General features: G+C 41.9%; 1 protein-coding gene across 1 annotated transcript in view; it reads right to left on the bottom strand.

Annotated features, from left to right (window-relative positions):
• Positions 1-22,334: 22,334 nt before the first annotated feature.
• LOC311246889 (uncharacterized protein) overlaps positions 22,335-23,233 on the bottom strand; it is a gene marked incomplete at both ends in the record, with an annotated part of 2,219 nt that continues 1,320 nt past the window's right edge. Inside the window, 2 exons of the mRNA XM_084337130.1 lie at positions 22,335-22,561; positions 22,633-22,776. Of these exons, the coding sequence (XP_084193256.1) occupies positions 22,335-22,561; positions 22,633-22,776 (371 nt within the window). The remainder of the gene's footprint in view (positions 22,562-22,632; positions 22,777-23,233) is intronic.

The following is a 23,233-nucleotide window of genomic DNA, read 5'->3' as shown; positions in this document are numbered from 1 at the left end:
GGGGAAAAGGGTGCAGAAGACATGATGTCATGTTTGACCTAAAGCTTTTGGTTTTCTTTTCATTATTTTTCTTTTATTATATATATATTTTTTTTTACAAACTCAAGTTCATATTCATAAAATGTGACAAGATTTAGGATTGAGGCCCTTTCATAGTCCAGCCACAGCCTTCAGGGACCGGTATCCACTACAGTCCATAGTGGAAGGCAACAGTGGAGAGCAGCAGATGTCCGCATAGGCATGTCTGTCTGTGGACCATACAATATTTCTGTCCATGCGTACCTAGCGTCCGACTACTAGCGGACCGTTGTCAATACGAAATATGACTCCGCATAAGCACTGGTATGTATATTGATACTATGTTACTGTAAGAGTCTTTACTGTTTATGAATGTGCGCTCCAAGTCTTGGAATTCAGTACATTTGGTCATTTTTATATCCATTTGAGTCATGTGGGTCCCTCAATTTACTTGTATTTCAGGAAGACAGACGGGACATGGAATGTTGGATGTTTTCGGACCATATATTTCAATAACGGACAATATTATTTTGTTTAAGTACCCCTCTGTCCACAATGGTGGTGTAAGCATCTTTTTTCTCTTTTTTTTGACACTTTTTAATCTTGCAATAGATGTAAACATAAAGTCTCCCCATTTCTAAGCTGAGTTGAAAATACTAGATGTTTTAACGATCCCTTGATTATAGGTGTTATTGTAGCCTACTGTACAATTATATGTAGTCTGTGACTCCATATCAGGATATGTTCCCATTGTGTTACTCCCACTACTGCCAGTGCTTTTTTTTTCTTTTTTTTTTAAACATAGGACTTAAGAGTTACTGATTGAAGACATTACATTACTATTGAGCAGTTAAGCAACACAATGCCTGTAGTGAACCGCAGCGGTTCCCTGGACCATTGCACACACGGCAAGTACATGGATGCAATAACACTGACGGTGCTTTAGGGGGCGCTCTTGTTTTCTCTTAGCTACAAAAAACGACACTTTCCCACATTCTGAAATACTGTACAGATTTAAAGAAATGCAAAGAAATAATGTAGGAGAAACAATGTGTGTCATTGGTGGTGCACTTTGCTTTGAATAGGAATAGATTGAGTGACGAATTCAGACGAACTGCAATGTTTTTTTTTTTTTTTTTGTGATTGATTGTGAACACCTCAGACAAAAGTGTGATATTTTTCATGTTCGCCCCAGACATCTTGAATGAATATGCGTGGAATGCAAAGAAGTACCTCTTCACCGACTTCTCCTGACTGTACTGCGGTCTTACAGAGAAGGCGTTGTCCTCCCCTCATGATGAGGCCTTCTCCCCACAGGGATATAATGGAATATATTAGAATAAGTCCAGCAATATTGGATCACCCGCAGCTAGTGTTTTTCGACTTACTATTTCCATCTTGGTCATTCTCTCGTATTCTTACCAGTGCGCTCTGTTCGTGAATATGCTACCTTGCCACAGTAGATGAACCTTTTTCCTTTTTTTCTTCTTTGGCCAAGTTTGATTGTAGTGGTCCTGGCTAGTCTTACTATAGAGTCTATCGTGAGGTTAAGTCCGACACGCTAGGTGGTCATGATGCATGGCTTTGTGGTTCAAGCTCCTCACTGCATTCATATACAATAATGGAATAAAACGCTCAGAATGCCCTGATTCATTCTGAGACAATAGAGTTAACCCCCCCCTACTGCAAACCGTTCATGATGCTCCTTCTATTCAGTATTTTGAGAGGGTGGGGGGTTTTGAATTCCGAGTTGTATGCGTTGTGTCCACCGTTTTGTGTTTGGGTCCACTGGTCATCTGGTAAGTCAGTAGTGTAATTATTCTTATTATTAGTGCCTTAGTCCATAGCCCATATACCCCCATGCATTTAAGTGAGCGAGTTCCCCCCAGGAGGTGTTTGATATGTACATGAGTGGTCCGCTTAAAGGATAACTCCACTTTTTTGGGAAATTAGCTTATTTAACATCTTCCCTGGAGTTAGACAAGAAGATACATACCTTTTTTGTCTCTGTGCGTGCATTTTAGCTTTGGGAATAGACGCTCCGTTAGCATAGCTTAGCTTCATCACTGGAAGTGAGGCAGGACAGTAGCCTTACAGTGCCTTACAGTGTATTGCAAGGTCTGACATTGACCAAACTTGATATGCATGACCTTGGTGGGCTCTAGGTCAACTCCTGAAAAGGGGGTCAATGTCAGACTTTGCAATCAAAAGTTAGGGGGCTAATAACCCTTGCCATAATTTCAGTGCGCCCCCTAACTTTTGATTGCAAGGTCTGACATTGACCCCCTTTTCAGGAGTTGACCTAGAGCCCACCAAGGTCATGCATATCAAGTTTGGTCAATGTCAGACCTTGCAATACACTGTAAGGCACTGTAAGGCTACTGTCCTGCCTCACTTCCAGTGATGAAGCTAAGCTATGCTAACAGAGCGTCGATTCCCAAAGCTAAAATGCACGCACAGAGACAAAAAAGGTATGTATCTTCTTGTCTAACTCCAGGGAAGATGTTAAATAAGCTAATTTCCCAAAAAAGTGGAGTTATCCTTTAATAGTGACGTCACCATTGTCATACTTTTACTATAAACTGTGTAACGCCTCCATCTCCCCCATCTCTCTCCCCCTCTCTGCTGTACACAAGACCTTTAGGGGATGGGAGAGGGTCCCTCAGTCGAAGAAAAGAAATGTGTAAAATGTAACATCAGTATATATAAATATATATAAGTATGTATATTATATATATATGTAGACACGTTTTTGTACTGCATTCCATGGGCATGTATGACAATGCTTCTGAATTGAGACTGGCTGGGAATTCTAGGTTTGTCCAAACGCTTTATTGTATGTTAAACAAAAACAAAGATCACTGAAGTTTTAATGGATGGATTTTTCTGTTCTGTATTTTATTTAATTTGTTTGTCTTTCATGCCACTTTGAATAGAGTTTTTGATTGATAAATGTGATTATGGTATTAAGATATATATCTGTCACCTTTTTAAGATGTAGTGTGACACTTTTCAAAAGTGTTCATGCCTATACCCCCCCCCCCTCCAATATAATTAAATGATATGAAATTATGACTACAGTAAAGATAGATATGAAGTTAATGGCATACCGTATAAATACTATTTATCTGGCCTCAAGAAAAAGTATTTTTTGTATTTACTGATAATAAAGGCTTTCAAAGTAACTTGGTGTCCAGAATTCTGTCCTTTTGGTATCATGGAAAATGTATAAATAAAAAATAACTTTTATATGAGCTATATTTACAGATCTACTTGACAGGAAGACACTCAAGAGATAAAAGTTTAACACTAGTTTAAGTGACTGGAGAATAAAGCATTTAATCTCAACATTGCTTGCAAGGCATTCCATAATATGCCATATTATAAGAATAAATATGCCACCCTATTGAGGAGGCTGACTACACCAATAGCCTCTTCACTGCTAAAAAAAAAGCTAGACAGTGTGTACCATGCTTCTCTGCGCTTCATCATTAGTGCCAAAGGGCTTACTCACCATTGTGTGCTTTACCTGGTAGGATGGACCTCTGTACGTACGGAGGAAATCCCACATGTTTGTTTTTATATATAAGGCCATCCTAGGGAAGCTTCCCCTATATCTTTCCAATCTAATTAGCTTTGCTTCTAGCAGCTACCATACCAGGTCCACAAGATGGCTACTTAAAAAAAAAAAAAACACAATGAACTAGGAAGAACAGCTTTTTCAAGCTTTGCACCTTGGGCATGGAATGGGCTAAAGGACCATATCCACTTACATACCCTGGGCTCTCTTTAAAAATGTTTATTTAAATGTGTATTGCATAACTTCATACAAGAACAAGAAGAATGTCTGCTTTCTGTAGTCGGGTCCCAACTGCAAAACTGCTAAATTACTGTATTACCCTGTATTTTACTGTCATACACTTTTACTATTATGTAGACTATTCTGTTTTGTTCTTTACATATATTGTATACATGCACTTTTATTATGTTCTTGTGTGATGTACCGCACATTTTATTGCTGTCTGATATATTGCTGTCATCTTGGCCAGGTCTCCCTTGCAAAAGAGATCTTGTATCTCAATGGTACTTCCTGGTTAAAAAATAATAATTTTATTAAATTAAATAACAAGTGTTTACATGCAAGCAAAAATCACTACTCATAGCCTATGACTGATGGCTAATGAGTACCTATGACTGACTGCTAATGAGTACCTATGACTGACTGCTAATGAGTACCTATGACTAGTATTATATTCAGTCATCATCTCACACAATACAATATGCACAATCATTTAACAATATTTGATTTTACAGTGACTGAAAAGGTACAGACTGAAGTATAAAGCTTATACATGCTTGTCCTATATATATTTTTTTTTTAACTTAAATTTTTATTAACATTTATAGACAAACAACACTTACACAAAAATGAAACTAACAACACAATAAGAAAGAATGCAGTGCACATAAATGGTTACATGGTTAGCATGGTTAGTTATCTGGTTCCACTTCAGTTAGTTATCTGGTTCCACTTCAGTTGTTTTTCCTGGTACTTAATACAAAGACTGATTGTGTACCGCCCTTAAACAGGTATACAAATATAATACCTACTCAAAAAAATTAAATACTGACTAAGGCATACATGTGTGATATGGGTCCAGAGACCCTCCTTGAACTTCTTTCTTCCCTTATCCTTCGCCCCCTTTTTTTTTTTTTTTTTTTTTTTTATTAAATTTCTCTTTGCCTTTTGATTCACCCATATACAAACCACATCATCCCTGAATATTAATACTACACTGTTAAACAGACATAAATAATAAAGTACCAAAAACATAAAACAATTGTAATACCCAAAAAAAATTTAATTAGAAAATACTAACTAAAGCAAAAGTGTGTGACATGGGTTCAGAGACCCTCCTTGAACTTCTTTCCTCCTTTACCCTTCACCCTCTTGTGTTGCATTTGGTTCTTCCTCTGTGATGTCGTTTTCGTTCCCTTTATAATCCTCCCACTTTCCCCATCTTTCCCCAAATTTCTCTTCCTGTAGCCTCAGCATGTGCGTTATCCTCTCCATATCCTGTATCTCCTCTACTATTCCTACCCATTGTGCTATTGTCGGTGGGTCTTCCTTTTACCAGTCTCGTTATTGCTTTTCTGGCCGCTATCAACATTATCTTTATTAAATATTTGTCCCCCCCTTGTATTCCCTCGTGTGTCAGGTCCCCTAAGTAAAGCACCAGTCCTGTTTGTGGTAATCCGTATCCTAATATTCTGATCATTGCCTCCCCTATCTCCTCCCAATACCCCTTCAGCTTCTGACATCCCCAGAATATGTGCGTGTGATTTGCCCCCTCCTTCCCACACATCCTCCAGCATGCTCTTTGTGTTGGTGCATATTTTCCCTTCAACTCTGGGGTTATAAAGAATCTGATTATGTTTTTCCATCCAAACTCTTTCCATATCCTCGATCCTGTTGTTGAATGTTGCACCTCGCATATGTTACCCCATTCCTTCCCTGTTATTCCTATCTCTAGTTCTCTCTCCCATTTCTCCCTTATGTAGTCTGTCGTGTGTCCCTTGCTGGTCATTATAGCCCGGTAAAGTGCTGATATTACCCTTCCTTTCCCTCCTTCGTATGCCCTTACTATCATCTTAATTATTCCATTCTGTTCTTCGTCCTTGTCCCCTGTTATTTCTTTATTATAGTAATCTCTAATCTGTAGATATCTGAAGTGGTCCCTGTTTTCTAGTCCAAATTTCTCCTTTAATTTTTGTAATGTTTGCATTTCCCCCTTCTCTATCATTTTGCATATCGCTGTTGCCCTCCCCCCCCCCCCCCCCCCCCCCTCTCCCACCTCCTGAATCCGTGGTCCAACCTCCATGGCTTGAATCTCTTGTCATGTGCTACCCATCTCAGAACCCCTGTCTGTTTCTCCAATTTGTGTGTTTTTACTACTCTGTTCCATATGGTCAAGGTGCATTTGGTGATTGGATCTAACAGTCCCTCCTTTTCTTTGAATAGTTCCCTATCTCCCACCAGAGCTTGTATCTTGTATCCCTCCCCTTCTTTTTCAATGTCTTTCCATCTTGCCTCATATTTAAGCATTACATCACGCGCAGGAGTGGTTTGTGACCAATAAACCATGCCTAGGGGTGGTCGTTAGAATTGATTCTGTGGTATTTGTATCGGTAGCGACTGGAACAGGTACAGTAATCTTGATAGTATGTTCATTTTAATGACCTCTATTCTTGAATTGAAGTCCAAGGGCATTACTGTCCATCTCTCTAAGTCTCTCTTGATGTTCTGATTTATCTGTGTATAGTTCGCCTCAAACAGTTTCCCCACCCCTCTCGTGATGTTCACCCCTAAGTATTTAATCTTGTCCATGTCCCATCTTATCCCGTACTGTTCCCTAATTTCCGTCGTTGGGGTATAGTTCCATGCTAAGGTCTGTGTCTTTGTCACTTTTAGTTTGTATCCTGAGTAGTGGCCATATTCCTTCAGTAGATCCATCAGTGCCGGGAAGCTCTTGTCTGGTTGTCTCATGTATACTATCACGTCGTCCGCAAATAGGCCTAGTTTATATTCCGTTCCCTTTATCCTTACTCCCTTGATGTCCTCGTTCTGTCTGATCAGTTGTGCCAGTGGTTCTATGAAAACTGCGAAGAGCGTTGGTGATAGACAACATCCCTGTCTGGTAGCCCTCTCTAATCTGATTCTATCCGTCATTCTGCCATTCACCTTAACCCTCGCTGTCGGTTCTTGATATATAGCGCCTTGATCATCTTCATTGCCCTCCCGTTTAGTCCGAATCTCATCAATGTTTTATATAAAAATGTCCAACTCACACTGTCGAATGCTTTTTCTGCATCTAGGCGAATCAATACCGCACTACCTCCTTGTTTTTGTATCTCCTCCACTATGTGTAATGTCTTTCTCACGTTGTCCTGTGTCTGTCTCCCTTTAATAAATCCAGTTTGATCTTCATCTATAATGTCTGGCATAAACGTCTCGAATCTTTTTGATATTATTGATGTATACATCTTGTAATCCACGTTGAGTATGGACACAGGTCTGAAACTACTACATAATTCTCTATCCTTTCCTTCCTTCGGTATCGTGGTGATTATGGCTTCCTTCCACGAGGGGGGCATTTTGCCCTCTTCCATCGTGTGTCTGAATGCCGCCCCTAACATGGGTGCTAATTCTGTTCTAAATGTCTTGTAGAATTCCGATGGGAATCCGTCGCTCCCCGGAGATTTGTTGTTTTTAGCTCTACTAATTGCCTCTTCCATTTCTTGTTCCGTAATTATTTTATTTAATTCTTCATTCTGTTCTTTCCCTATCGATGGTAACTCTAGCTTCTCCAGATAAGCTTCTATTTCCTCTTCTCCCGCTGCCTTTGGCTTTGTGTATAGCTTCTCATAGTATTCTCTAAATGTCTTCTCTATTTCAGCTGGGTCCCTCAATACTTCATTAGTCTTTGTATCCCTTATTGTGTGTATCGTGTTTAGCTTCTGTTGCATCCTAATTCTCCTAGCCAACAGTCTGGTCGCTTTTGGTCCCCCTTCATAGTACGTTTGTTTCATGAACCTCGCTTTCTTTTCTATTTCCGTCAATAATTCCCTATTTATCCTGGCCTTTACTTCCTTGATTTCTCTGAGCGTTTCTTGTTCTTTTGATATCTGGTGTCTCCTCTCTAGATCCTTCAGCTTCCCTATCAGATTGTGATATGTCTCCGTTCTGGCCTTCTTCAGCATTGCTGTCTTCTCCATCAATTTCCCCCTTATCACCACCTTCAGTGTGTCCCATAGAATGTTCGGGTCTACCTCCCTGTTGTCATTTTCCTCCTTATACCTGGCTATCTCCTCCTTGATCTGACTCACCACCCCCTTGTTATTTAGTATTCCTACATTTAGCCTCCAGATTGTGTTCCTCCGTCTCCCTTCTAGATCTACTGTCAGATATATGGCACTGTGATCCGATATGTCCGCTACTCCTATTCTACTCTCCCGTACCCTATAACTGTCCCCCGTCGTCATCAAAAAATAGTATATTCTCGCATATGTCACGTGTGGGTGTGAGTAATGTGTGTATTCCCTGTCCATGGCGTGCATCCCCCTCCAAACGTCCGTAATTCCCATTTCCGTCATTTGAATATTCATATATCTGCTGATTTGTGTCCGTCTCTTCTTAGTACTCTTGGTGTCTATGTCGTGATTCAGTACCACATTAAAATCTCCTGCGCATATCAATATCCCTTCTAGTTCCATCACTATCATATCAAAAATGTTCTCATATAGCGCCCTCTCACTCTCCGGTGGTGCATACACATTCACTAACGTTACCATTTGACCCTCCATTTTCCCCTTCACCAGAACAAATCTTCCCTCCTTGTCTCTTACTTCCTTGATCAATTCAAATTTGACTGTTTTTGATTAACGTAATTACTCCTCTCCTCAGGGTCCATTTAAAGGAACTATAGTATGCATTTTCATATCCAAATCTTTTCAGTTTCTCATGATCCTGTGCTATCAAATGTGTCTCCTGCAAAGAAATCACTTCCATCTCACTTTTTTTACACTTCAACATCACTTTGCCCCTCTTTATCGTATTATTCATTCCATTAACGTTTAACGACATCATTTTTATCCCTTTAACCTTTGTCATCTTTCTTCTTCTTTCATCTGTTAGTCCCCCCCATGTCACAGTTATTCCCCCCTCCGGTTGTAGCCTCCGCTCTCTTCACCGAATACATATAATGATTAACATAAATAAAAAACATAAACTTTACATAAAGTGCTCCCAAGGCGTTCGGGGGGTCCCTTTGTCCCCCCCTGTCCCCTGCTGGTGGGTGAGGAGTAACTGCTCTCCTATTGAGAGGCCTCCTCCTGACGGCTTGGGGGTCTGAAACCCTTGCCCCCATCCGCTCGTCATATTTGTCCAGCCTTCTTACTGTTTTTAGTGCTGTCGAGCTCCTGGTCAAAAGCGCTCTGTCTTTCATTCTGTTCAAAGATCCCCATTTCCTAGGTCCCTCTCAATGTGGCTCATATGTTCCAATGTCTCTCCTTCCTCCTAAACACGTGTGTGGTGTCCTCTGTGTACCCCTCTTACTTTCTTTTCCTCCCCTCTATTTTCTATGTGATGTTTATTTATCCCCTTAATTCCTTCCAACTGTGTCACTCGCAGCGTGTGTCTATGTATTTGTTTCAATATGTTCTGCGTTCCGTCTATTATACCTAATTATATTTCCATTTATTTCCTTCATCAGTATGTGTATTATGTGTCCATGTTTATGTTATGTTTGTTCCTATATCCTGCCTCTACCTGGGAATGTGTGTTCATGTATACATATGTTATTTCAGTTTCTATATTTTGTCTCTATTTGGATAGTTTTTTTCAATCTCTTGTGCGTGTACTCATCCATTCGTCTCCTCCCGCCTCCTCTCCCCTCCTTCTCCGTCTCTGGCCTCCTCGTCTGTCTCCGCCTTCGGTCTGTCACGTCTCACCTCGGCCTTCTCCTCTCTCCTCCCTCCTCTCCCGGGTTTCGGTCTCCTACTCTGGACCACCTGCGTGCTTTCTCCAATCTCTGCTGCAGGCTCAGCATCTGGTCCTCCTGTCTCCTTCCCTCTCCGTCCTCCGCCATCTGCATCCCCCGTCGCCTCATCTCCCCCGCCGCCTCCCGCGCCGTCGCGTATGTCACCGTCCCTTCCTTCCAGTGAATCCTTAGCGAGGTCATGGGTGATTGGAATTTCATTCTATTTTCTTTCAGAATTCTCTTCAGTCCCGTGTAAGACCTGCGTGTTATTGCCACCGCTGTCGAGTAATCGTGATCAAACGACAGACTTTTTCCCTCAATTTCTATCTTCTTGGTCCACGCGGTTCTGAGTACCAATTCCTTAACCTCGAATCTCAGAAAGTTAATAATCACCGCCCTCGTGGTCTGTCCGGTTTCGGTCTCGGAGCCAACGCCCTGTGGGCCCTCTGTATCTCAATTTTTTCCAGTCCCGTCTCCTTCAGTTGTTCTTTGATAAGCTTTTCCACATATTGGGTCACCGATTCCCCTTCGACTCCTTCTTTCAATCCCCATATTCTGATGTTATTTCTCCGTGACCTCCCCTCCATGTCCGACATCTTTGTCTCCATCTTTTCTTGTTGTTGAATCGCACTTGTTAATACCTCGTGTATCTCTGTGTTCCATTCTTCTGCTTGCGCCATTCTTGTTTGTAACTCGGTTACGTTTCTGTGCTGCTCCGCCATCTTCCCCTCCACCATTTTGAGTTCTGTATTTATTTCACCTCTGAAGTCCTCCTGTTCCTTCCTCAATTCCTCCCGTAACTTCCCAATATCGTTCCTTATCGTGTCCGTGTTCAGTTTTATGGTCGCTGTTATGGTCGCCAATATCCCGGCCTGCATGACCACGGCCCATCCTGGCATTTCCTTGTCTGTCTCAGCCGACCCTCCTCCTTCCTCCGCCTGTCCCTTCTCGGTCTCGCTTCGGGGGCTCTGCTCCATCAAACTCTCCTCTTCCCGTGAGTCTTCCATTTCTCTCTCCTTCCTTCCTTCTTGTTTGCATCTTAATTTTTATTCACTTTTCGGGTCCTTTTTCATCGGTTTTTCACTCTTTTGACCAGGAGCTCCACCCGGAGTGTTACCCGTCTGCTCTCATACCGGAAGTCTTGTCCTATATTCTTAACAAAATTAAGACTCAAACAGTATTCTAAAAGAAAATAGCAAAAAAAACAGTATTATTCACCTTTGTAGTTTTCAAAATAGCTTTACAAACCATTTTCTTAAAAACCAAAAGTGAATTACTCATTCTTAACTGTATATCAGCATTGTTCCACAAGTTAACCCCAATAATAGAAATACACCTAATCCCTTTCTTAGCTTTTTGAACAGTAAATTTACAAATATCTCTCATATTTTCTTTCATGTATTGAAAAAAGCCTTTGCACCCCGTCCGGGAGTAACTTTGGTTTAGCTCTGTACATTATTTGCATAATTTTATAATAAACCAAATCATTACATTTCATAACATGAGACTTTATAAACAATGGATTTGTGTGGTCATAGTAACCAGCCTTAAAAAAAGGTTCCGAATGGCCCGATTTTGCAGTAAAACTATTGGATTTACAGTCTTTTTAAATGTCGACCCCCATACTTCCACACAGTAGATATGTAAGGAAGTATAAGTGAGCAGTAAATTATGTACAAGGCTTTGTAGTTTAATATATCCTTACATTTATACAATATTGCTACTGACTTAGATATTTTCCCTTGAATATATAGTTATAGTACAATATTTTTATTGGGTTTTACAGTACACATTTCAGGTTTTCATTGTCGTCAGTTATTCTTAATTCCTTTTCTCCACAAGATTATACGTATACCCACATACCCCCTCCCCCCTCCCCTTTTCTCTCTCTTAGCATCTTTGATTTTGTTTTTACTGTTCTCATACAGAAATAATATGTACATTCATTGGTACCTCCATTAGAATAGCTCGTACACAAATATAAATAATTGAAAAGAAAAGAAAATGTACATAAAAATAAAAAGAAAGAAAGAAATAAAAATAAATGACATCTTTACAACACCTTCACTGACGTGTCTCCGGTCTCTCCCGGGGTCCGGGTCACGGCTGACCGCGGGAGAGAGCGGGGGGACTCATCCTATAGCAGCCCTCCTATATCTTCCCTTCTCAGATATTCATTAAATGGTTTCCATATATCCTCGTAAATCTCTATATTGTTCCTGAGGATATACGTTATTCTCTCCATAGACATGCATTGTGCCATGTTTTTAATCCAAGCACCGATTGTGGGTGCGTCTATTTTCTTCCAATTGAAAGCTATTGTTCTTTTTGCCTGTAGTATAGCAAAATCAATAAATTTAAATTGTTTGGTTCTCAGGTTCAGATTTATTGGATATAAATGTAACAATATCATTTTGGAGTCTAGTGGGATATTCACTGACAGGATATCTTTGATTTTATTCACCACCTCCCCCCAGAACTTCTTGATTTTGTCACATTCCCAAATACAATGTATAAAAGTTCCCCGATCCTTGGTACATTTAAAGCACCTATCTGGTGTGTTGCTGTTGTATTTATTCAGTTTGACAGGGGTTATATAAGTCCGCATCAGCCATTTGTATTGAAGTAGTTTTAAGCTAGTGTTGGCTGTCTGTGTCTGAGCCTCCTCGCATGCTCTGTTCCAGTCCTCGTTTGAGATCTCCTCTCCCAAGTCCAGCCTCCATGACTCCAATCTAGATAATGACGTCTCGTCTGAACCAGATACAATCCAGTTATAGAACATTGATAACAGGCCTTTGCTATTGCAGTTCTTGATGATAATTTTTTCTAAAGATGAAAGTGTAGGAATTGCCAGTGATTGGTTTTGCAGAGAGGAAATGAAACTTCTCAGTTGCAAGTATTTAAAGAAATGCTTCCTTGGGATGCTGTATTTTATTGATAGTTCCTCAAAAGGTATCAAGACCCCATCTTTGTAAAGGTCAGATATTTTACTTATTCCTTCTTTTGTCCATAGTTTGAATCCGGCATCCAGTTTGCCTGGTTTAAATGAGACGTTTCCCCAGATTGGGCTGAATTGCGACATGGAGTTGTTTATTTTCATACATTTCTTTACCTCATACCATACATTAATCATGTTGAGCACAATGGGGTGTGTAGTATGTTTTCTTAAATATTTTGGCTCAGCTGAATACATGTATAAATGTAGTGGTAGTTGCATTGGGTATGCTTCCACTCCCATCCATGATGGTGGTTCTTCCTTAGAAAAATAAAACATTATAGTTCTCAATTGTGCAGCCAGGTAATACCAATGAAGGTTAGGACAGGTCAACCCCCCTGCATCGAATGGAAGATACAACAGAGATAGGCGGACTCTAGGACATTTCTTGCGCCATATACATTTTGAGATGAGAGACGCAATCTATCCAAACATTCCTACCGGTGGTGCCAGAGGGATATTTTGAAATAAGTATAGGAACTTTGGTAGTATGGACATCTTTAGTATGTTTATCCTCCCTATCACAGAGATGGGCAAGAACATCCATCTCTCTATGGATTTGAATACAGAGTCTATCATAGGTTCATAGTTTATTGATGCTATATTTTCTATTTGGGGTATTATTTTGATGCCCAGATAAGTGAAGCTGTTCGAGAGCTTGAAAGGAAATTCTTGTTGGTCAGCGGTTTTTCTCTCGTTGTCATTAAGCAGCATAAGTTATGATTTTGAGGCGTTTAGTTTATATCCGGAGATACTACCGAACTTATCAATTATATCGAGCAGTGCGGGTATCGATGTATCTAGGTTTTTTAGGAACAAAATGACATCGTCCGCAAAAAGGGCTATTCTGTGATCGTTATTACCGATTTCAATCCCATGTAGCTGTCTGTTAGCCCTGATTGCTATTGCTAACGGTTCGATAGCTAAAATGAACAGAAGCGGTGATAAAGGCGAGCCTTGAGGGCAACCCCTGGTGATATTAAAGGGTTTAGATGTCACTTCGTTTGTTAGTACCTCAGCTACAGAGTTTAGGTGTAGTAATTTGATCCAGTTACAAAAGTAATTTCCAAATCCAAATCGATCAATAACATCAAAAAGATAAGCCCATTCCACCCTATCGAAGGCCTTCTCCGCATCGAGCGAGAGAAGACCTGTGTCCCTCTCTCCTTTTTGGTTGTATAGGATGTTGAAGACCCGTCTGACATTGTGAAATCCCTGTCTCCCTTTTATGAATCCATTTTGATCATCTCCCACTATCTCTGGGAGTACGTTCTCTATTCTTTTGGCCAAGATTTTACTAAGGATTTTGGTGTCGTTGTTTATCAAACTTATAGGACGGAGGTTCTCGCATTTAGTATTGGTTTTGCCTGGTTTTGGGAGCAGGATAATCAGGGCCTCTTTCATTGATGCGGGTAGGTAACCATTTTCAAAGGATTCTAGGTACATTTCAAAAAGGGGGGTCACTAATTTATCTTTAAAGTGTTTATATAGGTCAATTGAATATATAGTTAACATGTTGTTTCCATGTTAATTTCTGGTCAATAACTACCCCTAGAATGTTATCTCAGAAACTCTTTCTATTTTTACATCACATATTTTTTACTCGATGTCCCCCTCTATTTCTTTTCGATTACCAAAAACCAGTTTTCTTAATATTGAGAGACAATTTATTAACATCAAACCAAGTTTTGAGAATTTCAAGCTCTTTCAATATCAAACAAAAGTTCCTTTAAATTGCTTCCTGAGCAATATAAATGTGTATAGTCTGCAAAAATAACAAACTTTAACAGTTCAGCAACATTGCACATATCATTAATATAAAGTATAAAAAGTTTTGGACCTATCACAGATCCCTGGGGTACTCCACAAGGACCTTCCTAAATCCTGACAGTGTCATTAATTTGCACACATTGCTGTCTGTTTTCCAAGTAGCTCTTCAGCCAAGAGTTAGCTATACCTCGTATCCCATGCAGTTTTCTCACTAATATGCTGTGATCTATTGTATCAAAAACCTTCATAGGTCAATAATATAAATACCAATAGAACACTCGTCATTTTCAACTGCTTTTGTTATTTCTTCTACCATCTCCATCACTGCATATGTAGTTCTATTTCCCCTAAACCCATACTGGTATATATTTTGTATTGAGTGACGGCTAACAAGTACCTATGACTGACCGCTAACAGGTACATCTTTCTGGTTGAGGAAATACACATGAGTGCAGAAAATGCTTCAAACACTTTGAGCAAAATGGACATATGTTAGGTGCAACTTCATGTTGAAAAAGAGAAAGATGTCAAGCGAGCAAACTGGAGCAAAAAAACGGACCTCTCAACTAGCAGAAAGTTTATCCAATCGGGTGCATTCCACATGGGGAGATGGGAAGTAGGGAGGGGATACATGCATGCAACATGCATATAACATGTCAATAATAAACGTTTTTAGTGATGTCATCAGGGACATTGAATCATTGTGTTGTGTTAATTACAGCTCAATGAAATTATAAGGTAGCAATCCCTATAAAACAATGTATTGCTATTTTTTCATCTACATCATTTCATGGAGCAAGGATTTCATGGACTGATGGCCATATTCAAACTAATTTACTCTCAATTACTGTCTAACTAAATTAATGTGTGCAAAACTGTTTAGAGTTTTCGGATGTGTAAAATTATGTGCAAAATTCATTTGAATTGTTTTTGGTGAAGTGTCCCTTTAAATATTGCTACTTTGATAACCATGGGCCATTTTAGACAAATTATTTAGAATCCAATACATGTAATTGTCTTTAATCATGTTTTTAGTTTTATTTCATTGTGTTGATTTTATAATTATGTTCATGACTAATATGATCTTGGCATCATTGAAAATGATGGCCCACCCCTTAATGTATCCCTGATAATTAAATAAAGGTTGAATGAGTGTGGATAGGAGAGGGGTTGCTATTGTTGGCCACACCTCTGCCAGGAGAGGTTTCCCACTATAATGGTAAATGGTGCATTTATATAGCGCTTTTATCAAAGCGCTTTACAATTTTGTTCCTCCACCTATTCACTCACACATTCACACACCAATGGCGGAGGCAACCATGCAAGGTGCCAACCTGCTCATCGGGAGCAATTAGGGGTTAAGTGTCTTGCTTAAGGACACTTTGACACACTGCCCGGGAGGAGCAGGAATCGAACCGGGAACCATCCGCTCTACCTCCTGAGCCACTGTCGCCCCATAATAAGCTACTATATGTAGCAGGGTGGATTATCCCTGCTTCGTGGGAACGGTTGCTGACAGTCACGAGGTAGCTGGACACAGCAGAACTCTGTCTGACTGCACCCTCGTCTTTGGGCCTGGGGCGTCGACTGGAGGCTGGTAGTGTGAGTGGATGGGGCCCGGGATTTACCAACCTGGTCTGGTACTCTGGTCTTCCTTCCCTGCAGCAGGGCGGTCAGCAGTACTCCCCAACACGCTCCCACTCCCCCCAGTTGCTCCTTAAACCCTCCCACACCTCGTGACTGAATTGTAATTAAATACTCTGAGTTACCCCCGCAAGCAGTACCCTCCCCCAATGACCCTAGAAACCTTACAATGAAGAGGGAAAGGTGGAATAGGAAAGGGTTAATTATATTAACGTTACCCACACCAAAAGAGTTAATACTGGGCACAGGAATGGACACGCACACAGAACCCCATTGAAGTCTTTATATTAATTGTACTGTTCAGTTACAATTATTTAATAGGAGTGGTCGAATGGACTGAAGTCCTACTATAGCTCCTGTGTGTAACTCAATACCTCATAAACACGTATATTATACACCCACCTCTGGGTTAATATCAGGGATAATATACTTCACTGTGTTTGACTCATCACCCACGTCTGGGTCTTCACCCTGTATAATACCTCCAAAGGCTTTAATTATACGGCCAGAATAATACCTCAAAAGGCTTATTTATTTTACTTAATTATAATGCACCAGGTCTGTAACTTCCCCACAGGGAAAGGGTTAATTGGATGGGAAAATATTATTAAACACACATGTTATCACGCTCAAAGGAAAGGAAAGAAAACAAAAGTGTGGGCCCACTAATACCTTGCAAAAGTCCTATTCTAATGCCGGCATATATTGTCTGGGGTTCCCCTTATGAACTGTAGTTAGCAATGTTAACTTCGCCCGCGGGCTGCACCAGCCTGTGTACGGTGTAAGGCTCCGGAGCATAGACGCTCGTTTATACTCATCTAAAATGGCCGCCTCGCCGCGCCACTGTTGTCCGGGAGGCAAGATGGCGTCGAGCACTCTCGGCGAGGACACTAACAGGCGGAGCTGGGCAGAGAGGCAGTGCTGGCTGAGAGTGTGTGCTGGGCGATGACGACCTCTGCTGGACAGGACGACTCCCGTGCTGGCTGCTCACAGCCGGTGCAGAGCTGATGCAGAACGCCGGTGAAGACAGCTGCTGACGGCCGGAGCAGACTGTTTGTAGGTCCACGCACGTATCTGGGCTCGCACTCTATACCGGCACAGTAACTGCTATAACCCGACTACTAAGGACTCAGATATGTTATTAGCCGCACGCTACTTATACCGCACACAGTAACTGCTATAACCCGATACTGTTAGTGCTTGGCTCTGCACTGTTTGCTCACACACTATCGCTGGTACTTCTAGGGTATCACGTCAACTAGCAAGTACTACCTATCACCCGTCGCTATCCCACGGGGCTCTCCAGCTTCACTTCTTCAACGGGGCTATTCCAAAGCACACGCCCGTTGTGGCTGCAACCATTCACGGTCAAGAGAACATCTATCTCCTTCCGCTCCCATATATCTCCTTCCATCTCTCCCCGACACTCTCTGGCTGCCACCGCCCCCTGCTGGTCGCCCACTAGCTCCACAGGGAAAAGGACTGCAGAACAGAATCTAGTAATAGAAGAAGAAGACGCTTGTGTCATTGTTCGTGCGAATATCAATGAAACTAATTAGAATGTCTTGGTTCAGAAAGAGGAGATAAAAAGGCAAGTCAGCAGTTCTGAATAATAAACAATATTTTCAGGCTGCTACATATATATATATTTTAGGGCTGTCAAAATGAATGCTTTAACTTTGGAGATTCATTTAAATTATTTAAAGCATTAAAATAAATGTATCTAGATTAATCTATGGAGTGAAAAATCTTCAACATTCTGAACTTTCGGGCGGCTAAGTGGCGCAGTGGGCAAGGCGCTCGCCACTAATGCAGGAGATGCTGGGTTCGAGCCCAGCTCTCGGCATTGCTACCAGCTTGGCTGGTCGTTCATACTAATACAATTGGCAGTATTAGGGGGTGGGAAGCTGGTGGGTGGGGATCGGACGTTGTGGACAGCGACTCCTACAGGTCGGTTGGTGCGCCTGCGCAGCAGAATCAGGAAGCAACGGGGGCGGCGTGTTCCTCCCACGCAGACCCTCGCCGCTGAGAGATCGCGCTGTACAGGTGAAAAGATGTGCCTCCTCGTGTACCGGAGGGGACACGTGATGCAAGGCTTCGTCCACATTGCAGCCGACCTGTGGGCAGTGTTGCGATGCTCATATCAACACTGGTTGCACGCACGCTAATGACGCCACGTGCGCTCCCGCGCATGCGCATAAATGTTCCCTCGCATAAAGACAGACTAAAAACAGTGCCTAATTGCCTCTACGAATGGAATGTAACACCTGACGACCGGCGCTATTGATATGCAAAGTAGCCAGGTGGGTACTGCGAGTTGGTGCATCAGTCGAGTGCAGCGCATTCCTGTGTGCACGCGCGTGCACATACGTGCATGTGCGTGCACATCCGTGCGTGTGCGTGCACGCGCGTGCACATCCGTGCGTGTGCGTGCACGCGCTTCTGCTCACAAAACTTTGGTTGCAACCTCGTCCCATGAGCAACGCATCACTGCCTGTGGGAGGCATGGCCTAACAGCGTTCGAGACAGCGGAGGGTAGAATTGGACAATACGAAATTGGGATAGGAGAAAAATAGAAAATGGGAGAAAAAGTAGATACAAAAAAAAAACATTCTGAACTTTCAGCAGTATATTTGCTTGTTCTTTTTTTGCATTGACACGTGCACCTTTTTGAAAATCATCTGACATGAAGATGGACATTTTTTCTTTGTTAATATGATTTATATTACTGGTAGTTCATACAAGACATTATCGCCAATCTGCACTTTAACATAGGCCTGGGTTGTTTTTATTTCTGTTAGCGCCGCGGATATAAGAAAGAGGTCTAGCTGGGCGGCTGAGTGGCACAGTGGGCAAGGCGCTTGCCATTAACGCAGAAGATGCTGGTATCGAGCCCAGCTCTCGGCGTTGCTACCGGCTTGGCCGGCCGTCATACTAACACAATTGGCAGTGTTAGAGGGTGGGAAAGCCGGTGGGTGGGGATTGGATGTTGTGGACAGCGACTCCTACAGGTCGGTTGGGTGACGCCGGTGCGCCGGAAACAGGAAGTATTGGGGGCAGCGTGAGCCTCCCACGCGTTACTCCTCGCCACTGAGAGCTCGAGCTGCTGCGGTGAAAAGATGCGACAGGCTGCCTCCTTGTGTAACGGAGGGGACACGTGATGCAAGGCTTCTATCCTCACTACAGTCGACCAGTGGGAGGCATAGTCTAGCAACGTTCAAGACAGGGGAGGGAAATATGAAATTGGGATGGGAGAAAAAATTGAAAAATGGGGAGAAAAAGTGGATCAAAAGGGAAATAATTAGGTCTAGCTGAGTCAATGTTGATGGTTTTGTTGAACATTTGTATTTCACAGGAGAGAAACTGTATTCAAAGAAAGCTATTAGAATAGTCTTTGAATCTAAATATACTTTCTTTGTGTTTACATTAATTCCATGATTTTACTCAAGTAAATATCTGTTACAAGCGTCGGTCTTAAGTAGAAAAATGCTATTTTTAATCTAGAAAATTGTGAGATTAATTAGTAAAAAAAGAAAAAATTCATCTATTGACCACTAATATTTATAATATAATGTATAGCTATATAGTAACTTAATATACTGTTAATTTCTCCAAACCTCACTTGGCAGAGCCTTCCCTAACCCCTTCCCCCACTCAACTCCAACTCACACATCCGACCAAAACAAAACAAAAATGTGTTTAGTGTGTGTAGTGCCAAGAGGGGCCATTTTGCGTAGGGGTTGCTGTTTGACAGCATTACAGATTCTACCTTTAATGACGGCATTTGTCTCCACTCTTATACCCTCTAACTCTCTAGTAAATAACAGAGAGGTGACTCTTGGCAGGCGAGCAGGGCTCCTCTGTCAGCGGGGTGTCTGAAGAGTGAGGGTGATGGTATGTCTGAGTCAGCAGTGAGCTGTGGGCTATAATGAGTGCAGCAGGCCAGGAGCTGAGACCTCCACTGAATTTGACCCGCCCTAAAATCTGAGAAGGCAATGTTAGTTAAACAGGCACAGCTGCTCAAACAGACGTCCCTTCCTGCCTTGTTTTCTCTCATTCTTTTCTCTCAAGTATTTATTTCTGCTCTGCTTCTCCAGTGATGCGGTGGCAAAATAAAGGGTGGCTAAACTTTGAACAGCGGTTGATGATCAACACTGTGAGGTTGATCATCAGCGTTGTTTTTGTTTTATTCCCTCAGAAAGAGCCTGTGGTATTCACGTGCAATCCAATGGGCGATTAGGTTTGGTAATGAGGTCCGTTGAGGTTGAGGTAAGGAGGTGGGTTTATGCATGACATACCTGGCTTTTAGGGAGGCCCATTTTGATGTACCTGATACTACAGTTTATATCAGTTTAAAAAGGTGGGTAAACAATGTAAAAAAAAGAAAAGAAAAGGGAGGTAAACACATTTTAGGTGCGTTTAGCCTACCTGGATATGAGTCCCATTTGCTTTCCCAGAAAGCAACAAGTCATCTGGAGAGGTGAGGAGGCTAACCGAGATACTCTGAGATTGAGCACTATCCCTTTTCTCATTCGATCTGTGACGTATAGAGAGAGGGTACATTCAGAGGAGGTGGTGTCAGAGGAGGTCATGATTCCTTGAGTAGCTGTAGAGCAGGGCTGCCAACAGTAGGGCCCACGGGTCAAATGTAGCCCTCCATAACATTATTTTTGGCCCTCCAAAGGGTTCCAGAGAATTATTAGATTTTCAACACATTGACATTTGCCCTAAGACACTGTTATTTATCTACATATCTGTAGATACTATACAGTATCTATATCTGTACCTATCCCTTACTTACTCTTACTAGTTACGCTGCTGGTCAGTATGACTACAACCATACTACCTTATACCTATACCACTGTACTATTGGTATTACAACTCTGTACACATCTGATAACACCACACGCAGTAGTACTCATTTTTTTTTTTTTTTAATTTTTTTTTATTATTGCAAAACAAAACTTATTAAAAGTCAGTACTCAACACACAATGTATAATGAAACTTTCAGTAAAGGTGGTTAAAATATATGCAAGTACAGAAACAGGATAAAACAAAAATAGTCAATAATAACATTTTAACCGTATACCGTGTATATCCAGCGAAGTTACAATTATATAAATGTTAGTATATAATATACCCCGAATACCTATTTTCTAAAACCCTACACACATATGCTCCAGCTCAAATCCCCCCCTCCCGGACCCCCTCTTGGATAGTACCTCCATTATCCCTCACTCCTAACCAGACATCACCATTATAGGCTAGCTTTTATTCTCTCCACCACTTCTAACCACATTAACATTTTGGATTCATTGAGCCCTAGAATTCTTGCTGTTGATATTTCTTGATATATCACATCAAGATATGTAAGAAACCACACTTTCCGGCACATTTTTTCCGGTTGAAACCAACGTGATGCAATCAGTTTTTTAGCTACTGTGATACCCGATAAAACCAATCTTTTTAGTTGTGGGTTCACTGCAAACTCAAAAACATCATTCAATAGCAATACAGCGGGGTGTACAGGTATATTCCAAAATACGAGTATTGATAATTGTTGGGACACATCTTCCCAGAATGTCTTAACTGGTGGGCAGTCCCAATACATGTGCATAAATGTTCCTTCGTCCCCATTTGTACATTGGGAGCACTAGTAGTACTCATTTATATATTTTATACCCAGTTTAATCACCTGTACATGCATATTACTATTGCACTTTACTGTTACATTTGCACTGTGGTTGGATTATTTTCATTGTACTGTACTTGTGCTATATAATGACAATACATTTTAATCTAATCTAATCTAATCGATTTACTTGTTATACATTAATTATATTATCAATGTCTGGTGCATTATTTGACTCATCGCACATTATTTGATTTTGGCCTTTAGCCCTCCATGTCAGTGTGTGAGTGCCCTGCCCTGTGCAGCCCTGCTGGAGAGAGATCAAAACACTTCATACCTGGGCAAACGTTCCAATTGCATCACGCAACCCGGATCATCAACAAATTAATCTTAATTATATTCACAGGACATACCTGACTCCTATAAGATTGAACAGAATGGGACTTAGACAAGATTCTATATGTTCTTTATGTACAAATGGGGATGAGGGTACATTTATGCACATGTATTGGGATTGCCCACCTGTTAAGACATTCTGGGAAGAAGTGACCCTACAATTATCAGAATTCTTACTTCTGAATATACCTGTACATCCCTCTGTATTGCTGTTGAATGATGTCTTTCAGTATGCAGCCCCTATACAGCTAAAGAGACTATAGTTTTATCCGGTCTTACAGCTGCTAAAAAGCTGATAGCTTCAATGATCAATAAATTTATTGAAAATCAATAAAAATATTATTTCAAAAAAACGAAGTAGAGCGCGTAGAGCAGAGCAGCGGCGAGCAGCAGCGAGGCCAGGACCGAGCACAGAGCGAGCACACGCCCGCGTACACAGCAGCAGCAGCAGCAGCAGTAGCAGCAGCACCTGCCCCCCGTGTCCGACGCCTCGGGCGCCGCCCCCCCGCAGCAGCACCTGCCCCCCGTGTCCGACGCCTCGGGCGCCGCCCCCCCCGCAGCAGCACCTGCCCCCCGTGTCCGACGCCTCGGGCGCCGCCCCCCCGCAGGCCCCGCCCTGCTCCTGTGAGCTCCACACCGTCAGCTGCACGCTGTCCGGCGGCGCGCCCATCATCCGTGCCGTTGGGAATGTCTCTCCGGGAAGCCGGGCTGGGGGTACCGATGCGGTTTTCCGCCACATCTTCTTCCGCGGTCGTTATCGTGGGAGCGGAAAGAGCGGCGTCTAAAATTGGGGGGAAATGCAATGACACAGCAATGATATAACAGGCTAAGCAGACACTCTCCTGAACATCATAGTCTGCACTCAGTGGATAAACACACACATCACACTGGGCTGTTATCTCCACATGACCTCAGATCTAACGTTCTGCACATCTAGATCACAGTGACATGACCAGGGGCGTAGCTGTAGATTCTGGGCCCCATGAAAGAATGTATTAGAGGGCCCCCAATTAATTTTATTTTGGCCATTTATTTATTGATGAAAACGCATAATATGGTTTTTTACCTATACATTCGGATCAGCAGTTCAGCACCTGCACTGTTGGTGGGTGAGCCTAGTAAAGGATGTCGCATTGCGTTCATCTTCAATGAATGGACCAATGCAATAGTCTACCAAAGAACCTTGAGTCGCACTATAGGCTGGGAACAACCCTGGGTCAAGTGATAGTAAACTGGAC

Source organism: Notolepis coatsorum (assembly GCF_963971535.1).
Source record: "Notolepis coatsorum genome assembly, chromosome: 20".
Classification (NCBI taxonomy): domain Eukaryota; kingdom Metazoa; phylum Chordata; class Actinopteri; order Aulopiformes; family Paralepididae; genus Notolepis; species Notolepis coatsorum.
The sequence above is the reverse complement of the archived record's forward strand: the minus strand, read 5'-3'. Positions and strand labels throughout refer to the sequence as shown.